The sequence below is a fragment of the Mycteria americana genome, chromosome 8 (genome assembly GCF_035582795.1).
Source record: "Mycteria americana isolate JAX WOST 10 ecotype Jacksonville Zoo and Gardens chromosome 8, USCA_MyAme_1.0, whole genome shotgun sequence".
NCBI classification, from domain to species: Eukaryota; Metazoa; Chordata; class Aves; order Ciconiiformes; family Ciconiidae; genus Mycteria; species Mycteria americana.
The window spans coordinates 9,579,441-9,596,913 of record NC_134372.1 but is presented as its reverse complement, the minus strand read 5'-3'; the positions used below and the strand labels follow the sequence as shown (position 1 = coordinate 9,596,913).

The following is a 17,473-nucleotide window of genomic DNA, read 5'->3' as shown; positions in this document are numbered from 1 at the left end:
AAAAGTCCTAAGTAACCACAAACTTGGACCTAAATCTTTTATTTCTTTTGCAGTACTGAAAATGGGACCTGGTTTTGTAAGTTACTTAGATGCTATTAGATACTTTAACCATGATCTTGGTTTTTGTTTTTTTTTTTTTTTTTTTTTTCTGAAAATGTCAGCAAACATGGGCTGTGCCAGAAAGCCTTTGTCACCTGAACCTCCCCTACAAATCCACCCACCCGCTGACCGCTTCGTTTGCTTGCTCTGCCCGGAGAAACGGAGGGTCCATGAGCTCTGCACCACCGCACTCTGCCCTCCCGGGGCTCGTCCTCCACAGCAGACCCTGGACCTGCCCTGGCAGTTGCATGTCAGGCTGAGCAAAGACCCTCTTTCCTCTTTTTTTAAAGGAAGTATACCAAGACTGGGAAAACCACAAGGCAGGGTTAAAGTCACTTCATGGAGAAAGAGAACAAACTTTCATAACAAACTGAATCACACACCACTGCACTTCTTGTCTGACACACGATCCCCAGAGTGCGAAATGGGAACAATTAGAGTGTTTCCAGACAGAAACTGAAAGATAGCGATAGACCCACAGGAAGGCAGCCACGATATTCTTCATCTTCCACGGTAATCTAGCTGGGCCATAACTATCCCTGGTATCAGAGCAGAGAGAGTTAATGAGAGGTCCTCTCCCATGTCGGTGCACCCACAGTAAATCTGCAGCGCTGCTGCACAGCTTCAGCTGTCTGAAGATTGCTTCACCCCCAGCAGTTTCCAGGAAAGGAGAGTTTGCAACCCAAGACCTAAGGACAAGATGTCCTTCTGGAGATTTTTTCACCTTTTCCCTCTCTTTTTCTAAGGAAGGATAATTAGAGCACTGATGGCAAACCCCAACAGCCCTCTTGGTCAGAAGATATCAGGAGATTCAGTCAGTATTTATTAGGCCACATGATTGGTCTATTTTCAGAGAATAGTCATCCAAACTAACCTGTAGTGCCACACTTTTTTTTTTTTTAATATGAAATAAATATAATGCCCAGCATTAGCTTAAGGGCAAAGCTGGTTCTCAGGAGCTGTGCTGTTTATTGCCTCCTGATACATTGCTGTCAGCCCGGGGCATCTCTGCGAGTGTCAGCAGTTACATGCATGCACAGCCAGACCCTGCGTGGGTCAGGGAGGGTTTGCATTTCTGCAAGGCAGATAATGCTGAAGAGCTTTATGCTTTGCCTGCTGCTGCTCCCTGTGATTCAGCAAGGACTCCAGTACCTCCCTGCACAACCAGGAAAAGATTTCTCTATTTCTCTTCAAAGGCTGAGCCCGGGGTAAGCAGAGCATGTTACAGAGGAGAGACTATGCTCTTATGACCCATGATTGCCTTTAACTCAGTCATATGACACGTAAACACGGCAGGTCCCTTCTCTTCCATGGCATCCCCTCGGTGATGCCTTCCAAAGCGCACCCCCAAGCTCTTATGCAAAAGCGGCAATGATGCCCAGCGGTACGCACAACTCCAACAAGGTGCCCCTGAGTTACCGTTAAACCATATTCCAAAGTTTACCTTAGTTCCTTGAAGGGGTCTGCCCTGACATTGGGAGTTTCTATAGATTTAGGGAACACTGTGCCTTCTGCTCCTGAAATCACAAAACAAAACAGAAGACAAATTGTAAACATTATAAGCTGTTATCAGGGGAGTGATTGTCAAATCATACCTAGGTGCAATTTAACCCATCGCCTGACCCCGTTTCTCTCTTGCACACATCCCTTCTGTCCCCAGGAAAAGCCAGACCTTGATCATCTGAAATTGGTTGCCTTGATTACAACCGGGATTTGCCTTTAAACTGCACTTCTGGCTGTAAAAGCAGCTGCTTGCGCCCTGACTGTGGAAAGTGTTTGCTGACCCAACTGATGCAGGGAGCTTGGAAAAGAGACCTCCTTGGTAACCAGGCATCTAATCCAGCTACATTCCTCACTAATGAACCTGGATGCATGTCATGAAATTACTTCTTTTGCTGGGCTCTGAGAGATACTCAAAGGAGAAAACCAAATTTTGGGTTGATCACTGCAAACATCTCTCAGGTCAGGCTGTGCTCCTGCCTGGGGAAAAGGAGGGAGGTGTCCCCCCGATGAAATGCAGTACCAGCAGGCAGCAGGCTCGGCTCTAGCCCCAGCCCAGCCACCGGTTTGATGTGTGACCCAAAAGTCATTTAACTTCTGCTCATTTCCCCCTTCTCTTAGAGGTGGTGGGGAAGGCAGCACTATCCCCATTTGTTGAGTGATTTTACATCGTGAGCTGTAAACTGCTAGGCAATATGAACGGCTTTCCTAAGTTTCAGGCCACTGCAATCCTCTTATCTGATCACCTGCATAGCCCAGGTTGGGCCGTTTCGCCCAGCCAGCCCTGCACCGGGGCCGTATTTGTGACCGAGCCATGCTGTGTCTCTCTAGAAAGATGTGCTCTCCCAGTTTCATTGTTTTAAACCAAGGGCAGCCCAAGCCGTCCTCTGGTAAGCCTTTCTGCTAATTGTTCTACTTTAAAAATGTGCATCTAATCTGAATTGGTTTGACTTTCGCTTTCAGCCACTAAATCTTCTCGTGTCCTCGTGTGCCAGCCAATCGGCCCTGCATGAGCAGACCCTCCACCTTCTGTAGGTAGTTACCAACAGTGACCCAACCACCCCAACCTCCTCTTTTATTCTCTGAAAAGTTACAGCTTTCTGAATCATTCGCTGCAAAGCAGATTTTCTGGACTTCTCATTGCTCTTTTCTCAACCCATTCCACTTTTAAAATACTCTGTTGGGGCACAGGGGTCCCCAGGTGCTGTCACTGATGCTCTCTGCTGCAGAACCTCACTTTCTCGCTCCCCTTGAAACTTCCAGTGAAAACACAGCCAAGAATGGTATTAACTGCCTTACACACAGCAGTGCACTAGAAATTAATGTTCATGGTCTCTGACATATAGCTGCCCACCCAGTAAGCAAGTATGACCTATATTCCTAAATCTAGACCTGTGGTCTGGTGTTCAGATGCATTGTGAACAATTAGTCATTCATTATCTGTATTCATCACAGCAATTTCAGTGTCAGCATGCAAATGGCACGAGTGGCATTTTTTATTTCCTTAATTTTTTCTTTGATAAAGCTATTGGTGCAAACTACAGATCCTGATGAGACCTTTTACATATACTGTTTGAGATGTCCCTTAACACGTGCTAGTATAATTGTTAGCTATGTGCAGTCTGGATGTCACCACTATAGAATAAAAAATGTTCTGAGATGATGCAAAAAATGCTAACACAACATCCTTCTGTAACTTCTGCTATAAGTGAGAAAAACCTGCGGCTTCAATAAGACTACACTTTCTTTGCACTGAAATAAATTAACTAAGCTGTCCCACTGTGTTAAAGAAGAAAAATCAGAATGCAAATAAGCACGCTAACATTTATTAAAAAAAAAAACCAGACAACTCTTTTTTAACCTAGAGAAGAACAAAGTAATCTCAAAGATGATAAAAGAAGTCTAAAGTTTGAAGCTTTATACTAGGGAATTGAAATTGATCCTATGGCACAATACAGATATTTAGCTCTTAACTGTACTATAAGCCTTCATCGTTACAAGTTGTCAAAAGCAGCTGTAACTTGCCAGCCATGAAGGTTATTATTATCAGATCTGTCCTCTCTCAACAGTTTCCAAATGATTTAAGTCTCTGCTTATCCACACAATTGCCTTGGCTATTAGCCTTGCAATGAAACTTAGCAAAAGAAACAGCCTGCACATATCTGCATAATAAAACAACGATTTTCGAGGGGAGGAAGATGAGGAAGTGCAGCTGGAGAGGTGCACATAGGTATTCTTGTATCCCTTCCACCTGTATTGCTTAAATGGTGACTTTATGCTGGTAATTTTAATTCATTTTTACACACTTTAAGTCAGCTACTTAAGTTATGCAAAGCCCAAAATAACGATCTGCACATAACCAGAAACGCCTGCAGAATAAGGAGAAACTTTACAATATTTCTAATGACTTGGGGTTTTCCAGACTTTCATTATTTAATTTAAATGCAGGAAGCAACTTTTGAAACAAAGCCAGCAAAGACTCCAATGCAGTCATTTCAGGAAGGCTGAAAATTAAGCAGCCTGCTATTCCTTTCCTCCATCTCCTTGTTTTCCTTTCCCTATACACAGTTCTTAAACCCTCTTTTCCTGTCTTCTTTATTCCCAGATCCATGGAAGAGTCCCTTATGCACTGGGAAAAGGGATGAGATTTCCAAATCCTTCTGTTTCTCTCCTTTGATATGAATTAGAAGTGAACGCTACCTGCCTTGATAAGGCTTCCTGCCTTGACAATATCACTTCTTATTATTCTAAGAACACAGGATCTCCCAAAGGGCCACCTGTCCATGTCACTGAGTAGGACATCAGCCACGAGGGGATGCCTGGGGACCAGGACTGAGACATCCCTCCCCTGACTCTGGCTGTCAGCAACTGAGGGACTCCTTGAGCTGGCCGTGTCATCCAGCTACTGCAGAGACACTGATAAGCTTTCCTCACCTCACCTAATCATCATTTTAAGTGTTCCCATTTCTGTAGCAAGGGGTTCACAGATGAATTAAGTACTCTGGAGAAGTTTTTCCTTTGGTTTCAACCAGCTGCCTGATGATGTCACTGGATGCTTGTTCTGCCTTGGACTGTGAAGAACAGTAAATAACCATCCTCTTCTTTTTGTGCTACTGGAAATTTTATAGACTTCAAATGTGCCCACTCCCACCAGCCCTCTCTTTTCTACGTGGAAGAGTCTCGGTTTGTGCCTGGGGGATCAGCAGCTCCTGCAATGCCTCCCAATGGAAACAACTGCCTTGGACAGATTCAACTACACTGGACGTTTGTGTCAAAGTCTGGCTCTTGGCCACTACGGAAGTCTCTAGCCAGGCTGTGATAGCATCGGTGTTGGATAGCATTGAAAGTGAAGGCATTAGGCTGGAGGAAGTGACCTCATTTAGTGGTTTTACTAAAGGCTTTGGCAAAACAAGAAGGAAAGTTTGAGGGAAATGCGCTGTTGACACTGAATTGGGCTATTCTGGCTCTGCAGAGGAGAACTGGGTTGTCATGGAGAAACAAATGTTTGACCTCACGGAGTGGAAGAAGAGAGAGAGGGTGAAATTTAAAAATATGAAGTCCAAGGTCATGTGCTTGGACTTCATAGAAGTCCAAGCTAGAAGCTTGGAAGTAGTAAAAGCTAGAAAGTAGTAAAAATTTCTTCTCCGTGTTGGATGCTTCCAGGATGGGAACGTCCCTGCATAAAGGCTGAGGGCTACTCGTGATTCATGGCAGCGGGACAGGGCCAAAGGGAAAGCAAACATGACATTAAACTGAAAAGCAAGAAGCAATTCTAACAGGAACATGGGAAAAATCACATTATTTTAAGAATCACCAATGAATCCTTGAACTATTATGTAGCCCCCCCGCTCATCCCCCATGAGGAAAGTGTACAGAGAGGAAATACTGTCATGACTGCATGAACAGAAAAAGTCTATCCTACAAAAGAAGACTGGAAGGACTTGACTTTTTAGCTTAGCAGCATGATGGCTAAGGAAGGATATGAATGCTGTGTATAAATACATTAGGAGGATAAATAACATGAAGGAAAAAGAACTACTGGCTCTAGGCCAATCTTGGCATGAGAGCAAGTGGCAAGAAACTGGTCCCAAATATATCTGGGAAGAAAAGCAAGTATTTTCTAGCCAAAAGAGGAGCAAAAATGGGAGCAGCTTTTCAGTTAGATGGGACCGACAATGTAACAGATTTGACAAATTCATGACTATAAGACATGGCGTCTCAAAACCAGGGGACAAGATTTGCAGGACCAGAAAGTCCCTTCTAGTCTAGCACTCCCCTAGTCTTATTTTCACTGTCCTCTACCTGAGAAATGATGGGTTTTGGCAAATGGTATTAATGCACAGCTCCGACAGTTCAAGAATTAGCTGCTACAATCTCCCTTCTCAATCAAAGCTACTATATCCCTCTTCTCCCTTTACCGAGTATAAAGCAAATGTAAATTAAATCTATTATTGTACAACACAGCTTCTGCTTCCTGAATTATGTGTTATTAAAACATTTACTATCTACCATGAAAAATGCATAATACAAAATTTCTATTTCATTGCAAAGTACTGAAAACATTTTTTTTCATCTTATGAGACTCTCTGCTGCTGCTAAGGGTAACTTACCTGCAAACAGCCAAAGACAGTTAGGAGAAAACAATCGTATAATTTGTATTTAAACATACTATACTGTACATCCCTAGGCAATAAATTATTCTTTCTCACAGTATTATATCAGAGCGACTTCTACTAAAAGCCATACCTACTGATTCCCTCTTCTGACACCGTGTAATTTACCACCGATAAATGTTCATAAACAGTTTGACTGAAAAATCCATAAAACCATTTCAGCTTTATTTTAAGTTCCATTTAATGTCCCTCAAAAATGATTTCATCAGTGTGTTTCCATTAGCTGGTTCTCTGCCCAATAACTTAATTCCACACAATCAGTCAGGAACTTATAAAGCATATGACAGGATCTACCTAAAGTGTTTAGAATCCCCATAAAGGTTCACTCAGAGAGTGGCGTTTTTTTTCCCTTTAGTGCATAAGGTGTGGGGGCACAAATGTCAAAGACCCCTATATGAGTTCACTTCATGCAAGAACAAAAGAGTGCTATGGCAAGGGAACATTTATGGTTTAATTTCAGGGTTTGGGGATTTTTTTTTTTTTTTGTTTCTTTCTCATCTTTCATTTGAGACTCAGAAGAAAGACTGCATGAGACCAGGTCTGCCAAATAAGAGTTTGCACTTTCTCTGGCACTAGCAGTTTCTTAGAAGCCTACTGCCACATCCAGGAGACAAGCCTGGTTGCAGTTTGGACCACTGCAAGTGAGTTGCTGGAGTGACATCCAGCTTCTGGACCTCCTCTCACCTCCCCCTTCCCGTGCTGCACCCATAGGAGCCTCCAGTGCCACTGGGCTGTTGCATCGTCCGAACAGGTCCAGCCCTCGCACAGGAAGACGCTGTCCTTTCTTGCCGCCGAGCACGTGCCTGGCACAGCCATCCGCCCTCACTGTTTCTAACATGGAAGCAACAGAAAGAGCCAATGGGCTGGGCTTTTGGCAATCACCTTGCTCTACGACATGAATCCAAGGTATAGCATAAAACAAGGCGGTTTTTTATTCCAGTTTCGCATTGAAACAAAGCAGAAGCATCACGTTCTGTATGTGCATGTTGGTCTGCCAGTCTCCTGTTGAAGAGTGCCTTTTGAAGCATTAGCCCTCTTCATCCAAATGTGGAGTTGGTTGATCACTCTCATGAGCTTTGTGAGAAAAGACCAGGAGATAATTAACACCCCACCAAGGCAAAGGCTCTGGTGTGAGCTCAATGCTGGCTGGATGCCAACAACTCCGCAGGGGAGAGAGGAGACAATGCTCTATACACAGGAAAATCTCAACTTGTCCTTGGCAAAAATGATATAAAAAAAATGTAACAGATAGTTTAAAGAGCTAACACCACCGGTCTGTCACTGAATCAGCTCCTCTGTCCAGTAGGTTGGACAAAATAGCAGAGAAAACCTGCAAATCACCCAGGTACTATAAAAATGCAAAATAAAAATATACAAAACACTTGATGTTCCACAAAACCTTAGTACTGCAGCTGCACCAAGGTTCTCAAAGCCCAGAGTTAATGCAAAGCAGTGACTTGTGGGAGTGCCAGCTGCTCTCCAGAGGAGAGGCTGGGACTGGACAAAAGGAGACAAAGACTGGACAGAGGAGACAAATGCCCCAAGAAGGGAGCAAATCTCAGCTGGAACGTGCATCTTCTTAACCAGCAACAAATCCAACCAGAGGAAAGTGGGCATAAATAGTTCAGCTTTCCAAGCTGCCTCTTGCTTTCTCTGTGTGCTGCAAAAGTACCTGAGCTGCATGACACTGTCCTGGCACCTTCCCTGGTGCAAAGGCAAGGGCCGTCCACGCTCCCTCCGGCCAGAACTGGGCTCCAGCCATTGTGGCAAGACACTGATCACATACCGCTCCCTCTGCACAAAACTTGCTCTAGGCTTCTACTGCTATCAGCTGGAAGGGAGAGAAGAAGAGCTCAAATGCAATGCGATGAGAGGTATTTTTAGACTAATGATTGATGCTCCTGCTGTCAAGGGTAGGTGGCAATCAGCTGAACAGCACTTGGGGGTGAACAGAATGCAAAGCAGAGAAATCAGGTTTCTGCTCAGGTGCAGATGCACCTGGTTAGCTATTCCCCACTTTCCTTTTTCTTTTCTTTCTAGACAACACATTTCTTTCCCACTCTGTGTATTCTTTTAGTAATAATTCCAGACCCACGGTACACCTTTAGTGTTGTATATCACTGCTTTATAATGAAATTGGGTTCTCAGAGCCCTGTGACAAACTTGGTCATCAAGTTGACTTAAGTGTATCTTCTCTTTAGCGCTCTGCCTTAATGAAGTACTGTGCAAATGAGGGGAGAAGGAGAAGGATTTGCTATGATTTTTTTCTAGCTAAAGTCGAGAGGCAATGTATAGCTTGCTGGTGATCTCCATAAACTACCTCTATTCCCACTATTATTGATCAGGACACATTCAGCAATTTGTTCATGAAAACACCTGGCTGACGAGGTTCTCTCCTCTGTATGTCTCATCAGGGTAATATGTGACAGTCTCAGAAAGGTGTGTGTGCAAACAGATGTCCAGGCAGTAAATCCAATGCAATATCGGTAGAAAGGATTTGTGCCCGCTTCTTTTAATTCCTAGCTTTAAAAGCCTTATTCATCCTTAATTTATGTTTTTAAATGGATGAACATAGTAATTGCTGTTGCTCCCCTTGAATCCCATCAAATCTGAAATCAATAAGAGCTCCATTTCAGGGCCCAACAATAATAGCATGGCTAGGTTAAGCCAGTGCACTGAACAAAAGCCATAAAGCTTCATTCATGTTTCTTGCTAGGATACTATAAAAATAGTTCATTGCAGAGGTCTGTCTGTCTGCCTGCCTGCCTTCGTTGTCAAAGTGTTGGGGAGTTGTTCTTTTAAGAGCAATCTATGTAATGAAATCATATGCAGCACCAACAAAGGTGTTTATAATAAAAATGTAATATAATTTACTTAGAATCTTTTGGATGATGGTCTTGGCAATGTATGCACATGGGATGTGAGTCAACCCTTAGGCACTGGGCTGTGGTTGAGTCAGGCCAGATGGAAACCCCTTGTGACTCCAGCACCGCCAGCTCTGCTGGGTGGAGGAGAAGCCGTTATCGGACTCATAGTCCCAAGAAATAAATGGAGCCTGGTTTCAAGCTAGAAAACTTGCAAACAATAAGATGAGCCGCAAGCTCTAAGATGAGCATGTGGGTCATTAGTGATATATGCATCTGTAGGTACACGTTGATCTTCAACAGCCTAGCTTCAGTGGTTGAGTGTTTGAGAAATATAAAGGGAATAACAGAAAAGAACAGAAGGGCTTGCATCCAAATTGAGAAAAGACATACGAAGAAAGGTTGCTACAACTTATGCTGACCTCTAGATATTTCCTTCTTGACTAGTTTTGGGGTCCTTCAACACTTTTTCTGCAGCTCAACAATAGCAATGTCATCACTGAATTCCTTTGAAGGTCTTCTTGGCATTCTTGTGCAAAGTTGCAAAGAAACTCAGGAGAGCACCTGAAGTAGGAATACACAGTGGAAATTTATCAAGGAGAATATTATGTGAGCTTCAAACAGAGCAGGTTGTGAAGGCTGTGGAAGGCACTTAGGAAATAAAATATAAATCTGCCACACTTTTAAACTTGATTTCAGTGTTTGGTAAGTGGACAGTACGTTTCTTTCATAATCCTTGTGACATTCAATCAATATTAGTCTGATGGTGGACGATTCTTCTTTTTCCTTAAACAGGATTAATGTAACACAATCTGAACACACGTTTCAGCTTGGACTAGAAGCCTATACACTTTACATAAATGCTATCCTTTTTGCCTGGAATGTACTTTGAAGCAAAAGCAAACACAAGGAAAACTTCTCAGGATATCTCCCTCCTGACACACATTGTTCCCTCCAACAAAAGACAAGTTTACAATCTAGGTGAGTGGATTTTGAAAAAGGAGGGCAATGTTATTTGAATTTGGCATTAAAAGGAATGGACAACAGTGTCTATGCCTATTGCCCTCAAGGCAGCAAAGCAATCAGAACTATTCATTCAAGAATCGTATGTTTGCTGAAGATCTGGTCATTTTAATTTCTTCCCTGATACAATGGGAAAAAAACCCTTATGTAGAAGAAAGCATCCAGAAATCCCACCCCAGTCTCTGGGGAAAAAAACCCACCCAATTCAACCAAATAATTTTTTTCTATACAGTTTTTTAATTGTCACTGCTGATTACAGATTAAATCACTTTTTTACACCTGACTTTTACGTTGATAGGGCAATAGCACAATTCCTAACTGAGAGCAAAAGAGAATTTTCTTGTGGCTTTAAGCACTGATAGGAAACTTTTTTTTCCCTCCGTTGTTCCTTAATTTTGCTAAACCTATTTTTTTTCCAGCACCACAGCTCTGCAATGAGTGCAAAGAAATTTGATGAAACTCTGTTGCCATGACTGAATGCTACAGACAGTGGAGGCTGTTTCCAGTCTTGCTAGTGCCAGTGCTAAACCCTGGTATCTTCATTTGTCAGTGTATTTCCCTACTTTCCTCATTTTATTCTCTGTCCCTTTTCGGCAGGACCAATGACTACATGACAGCTTGGCAATTGCTTCGGGACTGCATTAGTATTACTGCTTAATTACCCACAGGGAGCGCATAGTGAATATTCGTAGCTGCTTCCTAAAGAAGTTAATACATCTTCAGCAAAAGGTCAAATGCCTGTCCAAGCCTCGTGAGCAGCGCGGTCGTGGCACGCTCTTTTCTCTTGCCGAGAGCACAGAAGGGAGCTCTGGAGCAACTGCTACCTCCAGATGCCTTTGAAGCAGCCTGAGCAAGCAGGAGCTCATTTGCAACGGGATGAACTGGGAAGAGCCTCTGACCCCAGGCTGTGTTAGGGACACGTTTTTCAGGAAAACATACAAAATCCACAATACAAAGATTCGAGCTTGGCATTTATCCTCAGGCGTAAAGACTCAATGGTGAGGCCAGAAAGCTCCGTTTCTACTCTGGATCAGGTCTGATTTCAACACTTGGCTACAAAAGCTGTTCCCTCTGCCACAAACAAATCAGCAGAATGTCATTTTGAAATCATAATGGATGCTGTAAAGGGCAACTGTGCATGTCCTGACCCACAAATAATCGCCTCTGAAGAAGGGTGCATCCAGCAAAAATGGGTGGTGATTCCTGGAAGTTGTTACATTTCTAGCTTACACCACCCTCTGAAATGACTGGTACCAGTCAAATAGCTTTGTGGATTATTTTCATGAAATATAACTACTCTTGAACTCATTAAAGTTACTCTGCTGTAAATATTGCAGCAAACATAAGCTAGAAAGGACATGCCAAGAAGCTACTAAAATTGTAATATTGAAGAAATGTGGGCAGAGTCCTTTAACCAGGCTGGCATTGCAGCCACAGTTCTGCAGGGTTCCTCCCAGATCAAGCTAATACAAGGCTCCCTGCAAATGTCTGTAGATGTGAAGCTTTAGAGGCAGCTGAGCCAGCTTACACAGACATATTAGCTCACCACATTCAAACTAAATCGTCTTCTTCTCTTGTCCAAAGTGAAGGACACTGAAAATGCTTTTTTAACCCTTCATGGGTAATGAAACCCAGCACTTTGTATTCTGCAAATACAGAGCAGGTTATGCCCTCTGCCCGCAACAGAAAGCCCCAACCCAAACCCTCCCATTTAAAAGAGCTTTCTGTGAGACAATCATGCAATGATCTCATTGACTATAAGCTTGGGCTATGTTGCTTTTATCGTTGGTGTTCCTCCACTAAACCCTCTAAAGTCCTTAATATACAGCTCTTAAATTAAATGCTGGAAATGTACCTTGGAATTAATTACTCCAAACTTATTAATAAATTTGCAATAACATTTCAACAGCTGACTCCTCTTTTCAGGTGCATTCCCAGGCACCTGGAGAGAAACTAGCACAAAAATTGCTCCCAAACTGACATTCCTGAAAGCCTAACCTGTGGTCACCATTTGCATGCTCCATACGGTTCATTGCCCAGAGGGAATATGCTACAGTGGTAAAAAACTACAAGGTAGAAATAGAGCTACTGGCTAATTATTTGAAGGGAGGGCACGCAAGGGGATGGCGAGATCCAAGGGCCATCTTCACCAGCCACGGTGCTGGGGAGGACTGCAACGTGTGGCGGCCGGTCCCACGTCTCCTGCAGTCTTTATACTGGGAGATGAAAGGCATCCTACCCCACTCTAAATACAGCTATTTTAGTTAGGGTTTGCCAGAGGGAAAGGCTTTAGCCAAATTTTTGTCATCAGGCTCTATCAGAAGAACAGCTTACGCTATGGTAGTATAAATGTCTAAGTGAGAGGCACATTTTCCAGGGACCCAGAGTGGGAGCAATTTGGGAGCAATCCCTCTATGCTTCTATTACAGAAAAGGGACCTTGTGGTTTTATGATCAATCCTATGCTTATTGCAAAGCAAAATGGTAGTCTTAAGAGTAGTTAAAAAGCGTTGCTTTGTAACGGGACAGCAGCCAGCCCATGCAATCCTACCTCCCACGCAAGCCTTCCTCCACCACTCAAAACCTGGGGCTGCGAAAGCTGAAGGTTTTAAGTCTTTTCAGTCTTTTGAGTTTTTATCTCAGCTCACTGCAATGCATGTGGATTCCCATCAATATTTAGGCTTAAAAAACCGGGTTAAATCCATCATAAATATTAAACACTGGAGTATACTGGCAAGTTTCCCTGAAAACAAACTTCAAAAAATAATCTCCAAAAAAGATGTCAAGGCCCTTGGGAGAACTGACACTGGCATGTCATCAGATGTTGTCTTATAAGGCTAAATTAAGCATCTGACCAGAGTTTAATTTCTGTAAAAACTCATGCTAATTTAAATTGCTTTAGATTTAATTAAAAATGCTTTTCTATAGAGATAATAATGTAACTCTGTTAATTAGTATCAAGTGGCATCTAGAGGGCATATTCAAAAACTAATCTGGAGAATAAATAGAGCTAATTAAGAGTCAGAATAATGCTTTATGATTGTCTTTTGTTTATAAATGCTATAATGTTCAATATGCTACTAAATGAAATTTGTAATTAATATATATCAAAGTTATTTTTTAATGCTCTTTTAACTAAACAGTATTTCTTACGGAGAGGGGAAGGAGAACCGCTGTATGATGTACCACATGTGAATTCATTTAGGACCAGCTCATTCATCTCCCATAACACAGACCGTATGTGTTTATGAGCCCGCGGGGGACATCCAGCGAGGCATCAGTTTGCATCGATGTGGTGTCTGCCAAAGCGCACTGCTGACCGTGGCAACGGCCAGCGCAGAGAAGGTTTTGCACAACCCCAGGAACAGCTCCGTGGTGCCGTGTAGCGGGCAGAGAAGCGGCAGATTTTGCCTTCAAAATCTAAGCCTTGCAAAACCAGAGTTGCGGTTCTGAGGAATGAGAACAGCTCCGAGGTTTGCTGTAGTATCTTTTAAAAGACCATGAGGTGCTCAAATACTACAGGAGTGAAGCTTGTAAAAGAAAGCGGTGCTAACAGCGAGGATGTGCCGCCATCCAATCCCACCACAAGAGTGGAGGAGATGGCTGGGCAATTGCAGGCACTGGCAGATGAGCGTGGAAGAAAAAGGACAGACCAGATTTGGCATAAGGCTCAGTTTCTACGTGACTTTTTGTAGGCAAACATGAGCTCCTTCCGAGTCATCTGGACCCATGCAGCTGCTGAGCTCCCGGCTGGCTTTGAGGAAGGCAGAGGGAATTCGTGCTTGTGTCTGGAAAAGGTGGTGTAGATGTTATCAGAGCTGACCATGGCCAAAGGGCTCAGAGGGCTGCCCTTGTCCTCAAACAGAAGTTCCCGTTATCCTCCAGTCTCTCCTATGATGACAGGTTTTACTGGATTCACTAAACCAAATAAAATCATTGAAGTACTTTAAATTACATCATTCATGAAAAACAGAGGGGACCAACTCTGTCTTTCTGTGTCTAATCGTTAAAAATCATAAATAACCCCCCAAAATACAATTAAAATAAAAAGCACTTTCATTTGTAATCTGCATTACCCATGCTGTGCAATTGTTTGAAGCACCATCAAATGCAGCACATGTCCTACTTGCATTTTTTTAATCCGTAATTCTGTGTATTCCTCCCTTTTCAATGCCTTGCTAATGTTGAAAAATCCTTTAGCTACCCAGAGCAGAGTCCATTTCAGAAAAGGAAAGTACCTCTTCTCTCATGACAAGGCTTCAGCATTACTTTGTAGAACAAACTTTTTCAGAATCAACTTTGAAGAGCACACAGAGAAAAAAAGTAATTATCATTAACAAGATTAAAAGCTAGCCACAAGCCCAATAACTGCTGCTCTAACCTCAGTGAGATGACTTTCATGCCAGATTGCAGACACTTCCTTCTATAACAAGTATGTGTTCAGCAATAACAAGAACAAGTTGAGATTATTTACATAGCGTAAATAGGTGTCAGCAGACACATACCGACAGTACCTGAGATCCCAAACACCAGAAAAATGATCAAAGGAATTTGTCTGCGTACTACAAGTTGGACTAGCCTCGAGTGCAGACAAAAACACTGGAAGAAATACGAACATATGGTACAACACTTCCCAGCATGGCAAACAGCCATGGCAAACATTTCTGGAGATAAAATTAGATTGGGGAAGCAAAGCTGGAGAAAAACAAAGCCAAGCATGAACTCTGAAAGCATTTCAGCTCAAGGTCATTGAAATACTTGCCATGTAACATCACCAGTGGTATCATTCTACCTTTTCTTTTCTGACAGATCTGCATAAGCCAAATAAACCCCAAGAAACACTCAATTGCAGATAAAAATGGAAGTGCACTACAGTGGTTAGCAATATTTTCGATGGTGTTTATTCTGGAGACTAAAACAAGGCAGAAACTCAAAATAACTATCAAAAATAATTGCTCGTTTCTCCAAAGTATAAAGTAAATAAAAAGCAATATTTTTGTAAGTATGTAATCTGAAAAGGAGTACTTGCAACTTGTAAGGAAAAGATTTTGTATTTTTTTTGAAGAACCAATGATATAAATCTCTCTCATTTTAAGGTGCCCAAGAAAACACTTAAAAACTGTTGCTTCCTGACTTCATCTACCCTGCACAAAGACTGTACAATTAATTAGCTCTGAAGGGTGCGGTGGGAAGGGAGATTTGCGGTAGAACAGGGATTGTGACAAATGTTCCCCAGCTCTGTACCACTGCAAGAATTTTGAATGGTCCTTTTCAAAGTTTTAAGCTAAAAAAGATACTGCTAATTTTGTGAAGTTCAACATTTGTCCTGTAAAACTCACCTAACTTTCTATAGCCGGTGACTGAACTAGTCCAGTATGTAGCAACAGTGACCTGCAAAGAGCTACGCCTGGCCTGTCTACAAACAGGAACCATGGAGAATAGCACAACATCAGGTAACAAAGAACGTTAAGGGTTGGATACAAAGTCCCATTCATGATGGTTAGACTCTGAGGTGCTCATTTTAAGCTCCTTTAGATTATACATAATATACTAATAATATGCTATGTAATATGTAGAAGTAATAATAATTAAAAATACTGTCTCATTCTAAGCTCCTTCATTGATCTCTCTGTTTTTAGGAGCTTACTAGAGAAGTAAGGAACAATTTGGAGCGAAGAGAGGCATCCAAATCAAGCCATTAGAAAACAGGTATCAGTGCATCCACAGAGAGCAGTGGCACTGCTATGTGACTAACTGCTAGCAATATTGAGCTACCCACTCTGGTCCTACATGAAAACATCCACGGGCAAATCTTAGACTAACCAAAGAGCATGGGTTGACCTGGAGACAGAGAGAATTCAAGTTCCTAAGAGGTAGTTTCATATAACTATCAAATACATTTTAGAATTTTACAATTACCATAACCGTTTCTTTTCTCTAATTTTAAAAAAAATCAAAACAACCAATAACCCCCCCCCCCCCCCCCCCCAAACTCAAAGCGTATCCCCAGTTTTTATTAGGAATGTACAGCCTAGCAGGCAGGCCAGTTGGGGAGGCAGATCCTGCACAGGCAAAAGGAGAGCTCAAGCTGCCCTCTCTGTCTCGCAAGGCAGCCGGGGAAGCGGTGGCATTGGTAAGTGTCCTGGTTTCGGCTGGGATAGAGTTAATTTTCCTCCTAGTAGCCGGTATAGTGCTGTGCTTTGGATTTTAGTATAAGAATAATATTGATAACATGCTGATGTTTTGGCTGTCGCTAAGCGGTGTTTACATTGCTCAAGGATTTTTCCCCCCTTCAGCTCCCCATGCTCTGCCAGGTGCCCAAGAAATGGGAGGGGGCACAGCCAGGAGAGTTGATCCAAACTGCCCAAAGGGCTATTCCATACCATATGATGTCATGCCCAGTATATAAACTGGGGGGAGTTGGCCGGGGGGTAGCGATCACTGCTCGGGGACTGGCTGGGCGTCGGTCGGCGGGTGGTGAGCGGTTGTATTTTTTTTTTTTTTAATATATTTTTTTCCCTTTTTTTCCCCTCCCTTGGGTTTTGTTCCTCTCTCTCTCATTGTTTTTTTTCCCTCTCATTATAATTCATTATTATTATTACTATTATTTTGTTCCAATTATTAAACTGTTCTTATCTCAACCCACGAGTTTTCTTACTTTTGCTCTTTCGATTCTCTCCCCCATCCCACCGGGGCGGGGGGGGGAAGTGAGCGAGCGGCTGCGTGGTGCTTGGCTGCCGGCTGGGGCTAAACCACGACAGTAAGGTTGGCCTCTGCTCCCGTGCACGGGGCACTTAACCCACCCCCAGCACAGCTGAAGACGGCGCAGAGATGCACAATGTGCTCTCGCATGTGGCTAAGGAAAGAGAACTAATGTAACGGACACCGAACTATTCAGAGAACTAATCCGAGAACCTAATTCATGCTGACTTTTTCACTGCAAGTCTCCTCCTTGGTGTTCACTTTAGAATGAAGGAGGAGCTGGTGAAAGCGGTGCGATCAAAAATATGAAGCCTGAGGCTTCCCCAGGCACAGTGACTGCAGCCATGGCAGCATCCTTACAGCGATCCCTCACTGTCCTTCAACCCGGACCCAAGAGATAAAGTTGTTCACTTTCCAAAGCTGGTTTTAAAGCTGCTTCACTGAGCCAGACAAACCACTTCCAGGGGAATTTTTTTCTCCAGGGGAAATAACACACTGTGCAAGTTAAGAAACCCCTCAGATAGAAACTCCTGGCCATTATCTGCTTGGGGAAGATTTAAAGCAATAAAGACAGCAAAAGGCTTTATCTCCAAAAGAAGCTTTCCCCAAGCAC

At 42.9% G+C, this 17,473-nt stretch overlaps 1 protein-coding gene across 4 annotated transcripts in view; it reads right to left on the bottom strand.

Annotated features, from left to right (window-relative positions):
- Window positions 1-17,473, bottom strand: part of SGCD (sarcoglycan delta) — a 228,981-nt gene that overhangs the window by 48,038 nt on the left and 163,470 nt on the right. For all 4 annotated transcript variants that reach the window (XM_075509535.1, XM_075509533.1, XM_075509534.1 and 1 more), the window contains exon 6: window positions 1,544-1,616. In XM_075509535.1, coding sequence (XP_075365650.1) covers window positions 1,544-1,616 — 73 coding nt within the window. The remainder of the gene's footprint in view (window positions 1-1,543; window positions 1,617-17,473) is intronic.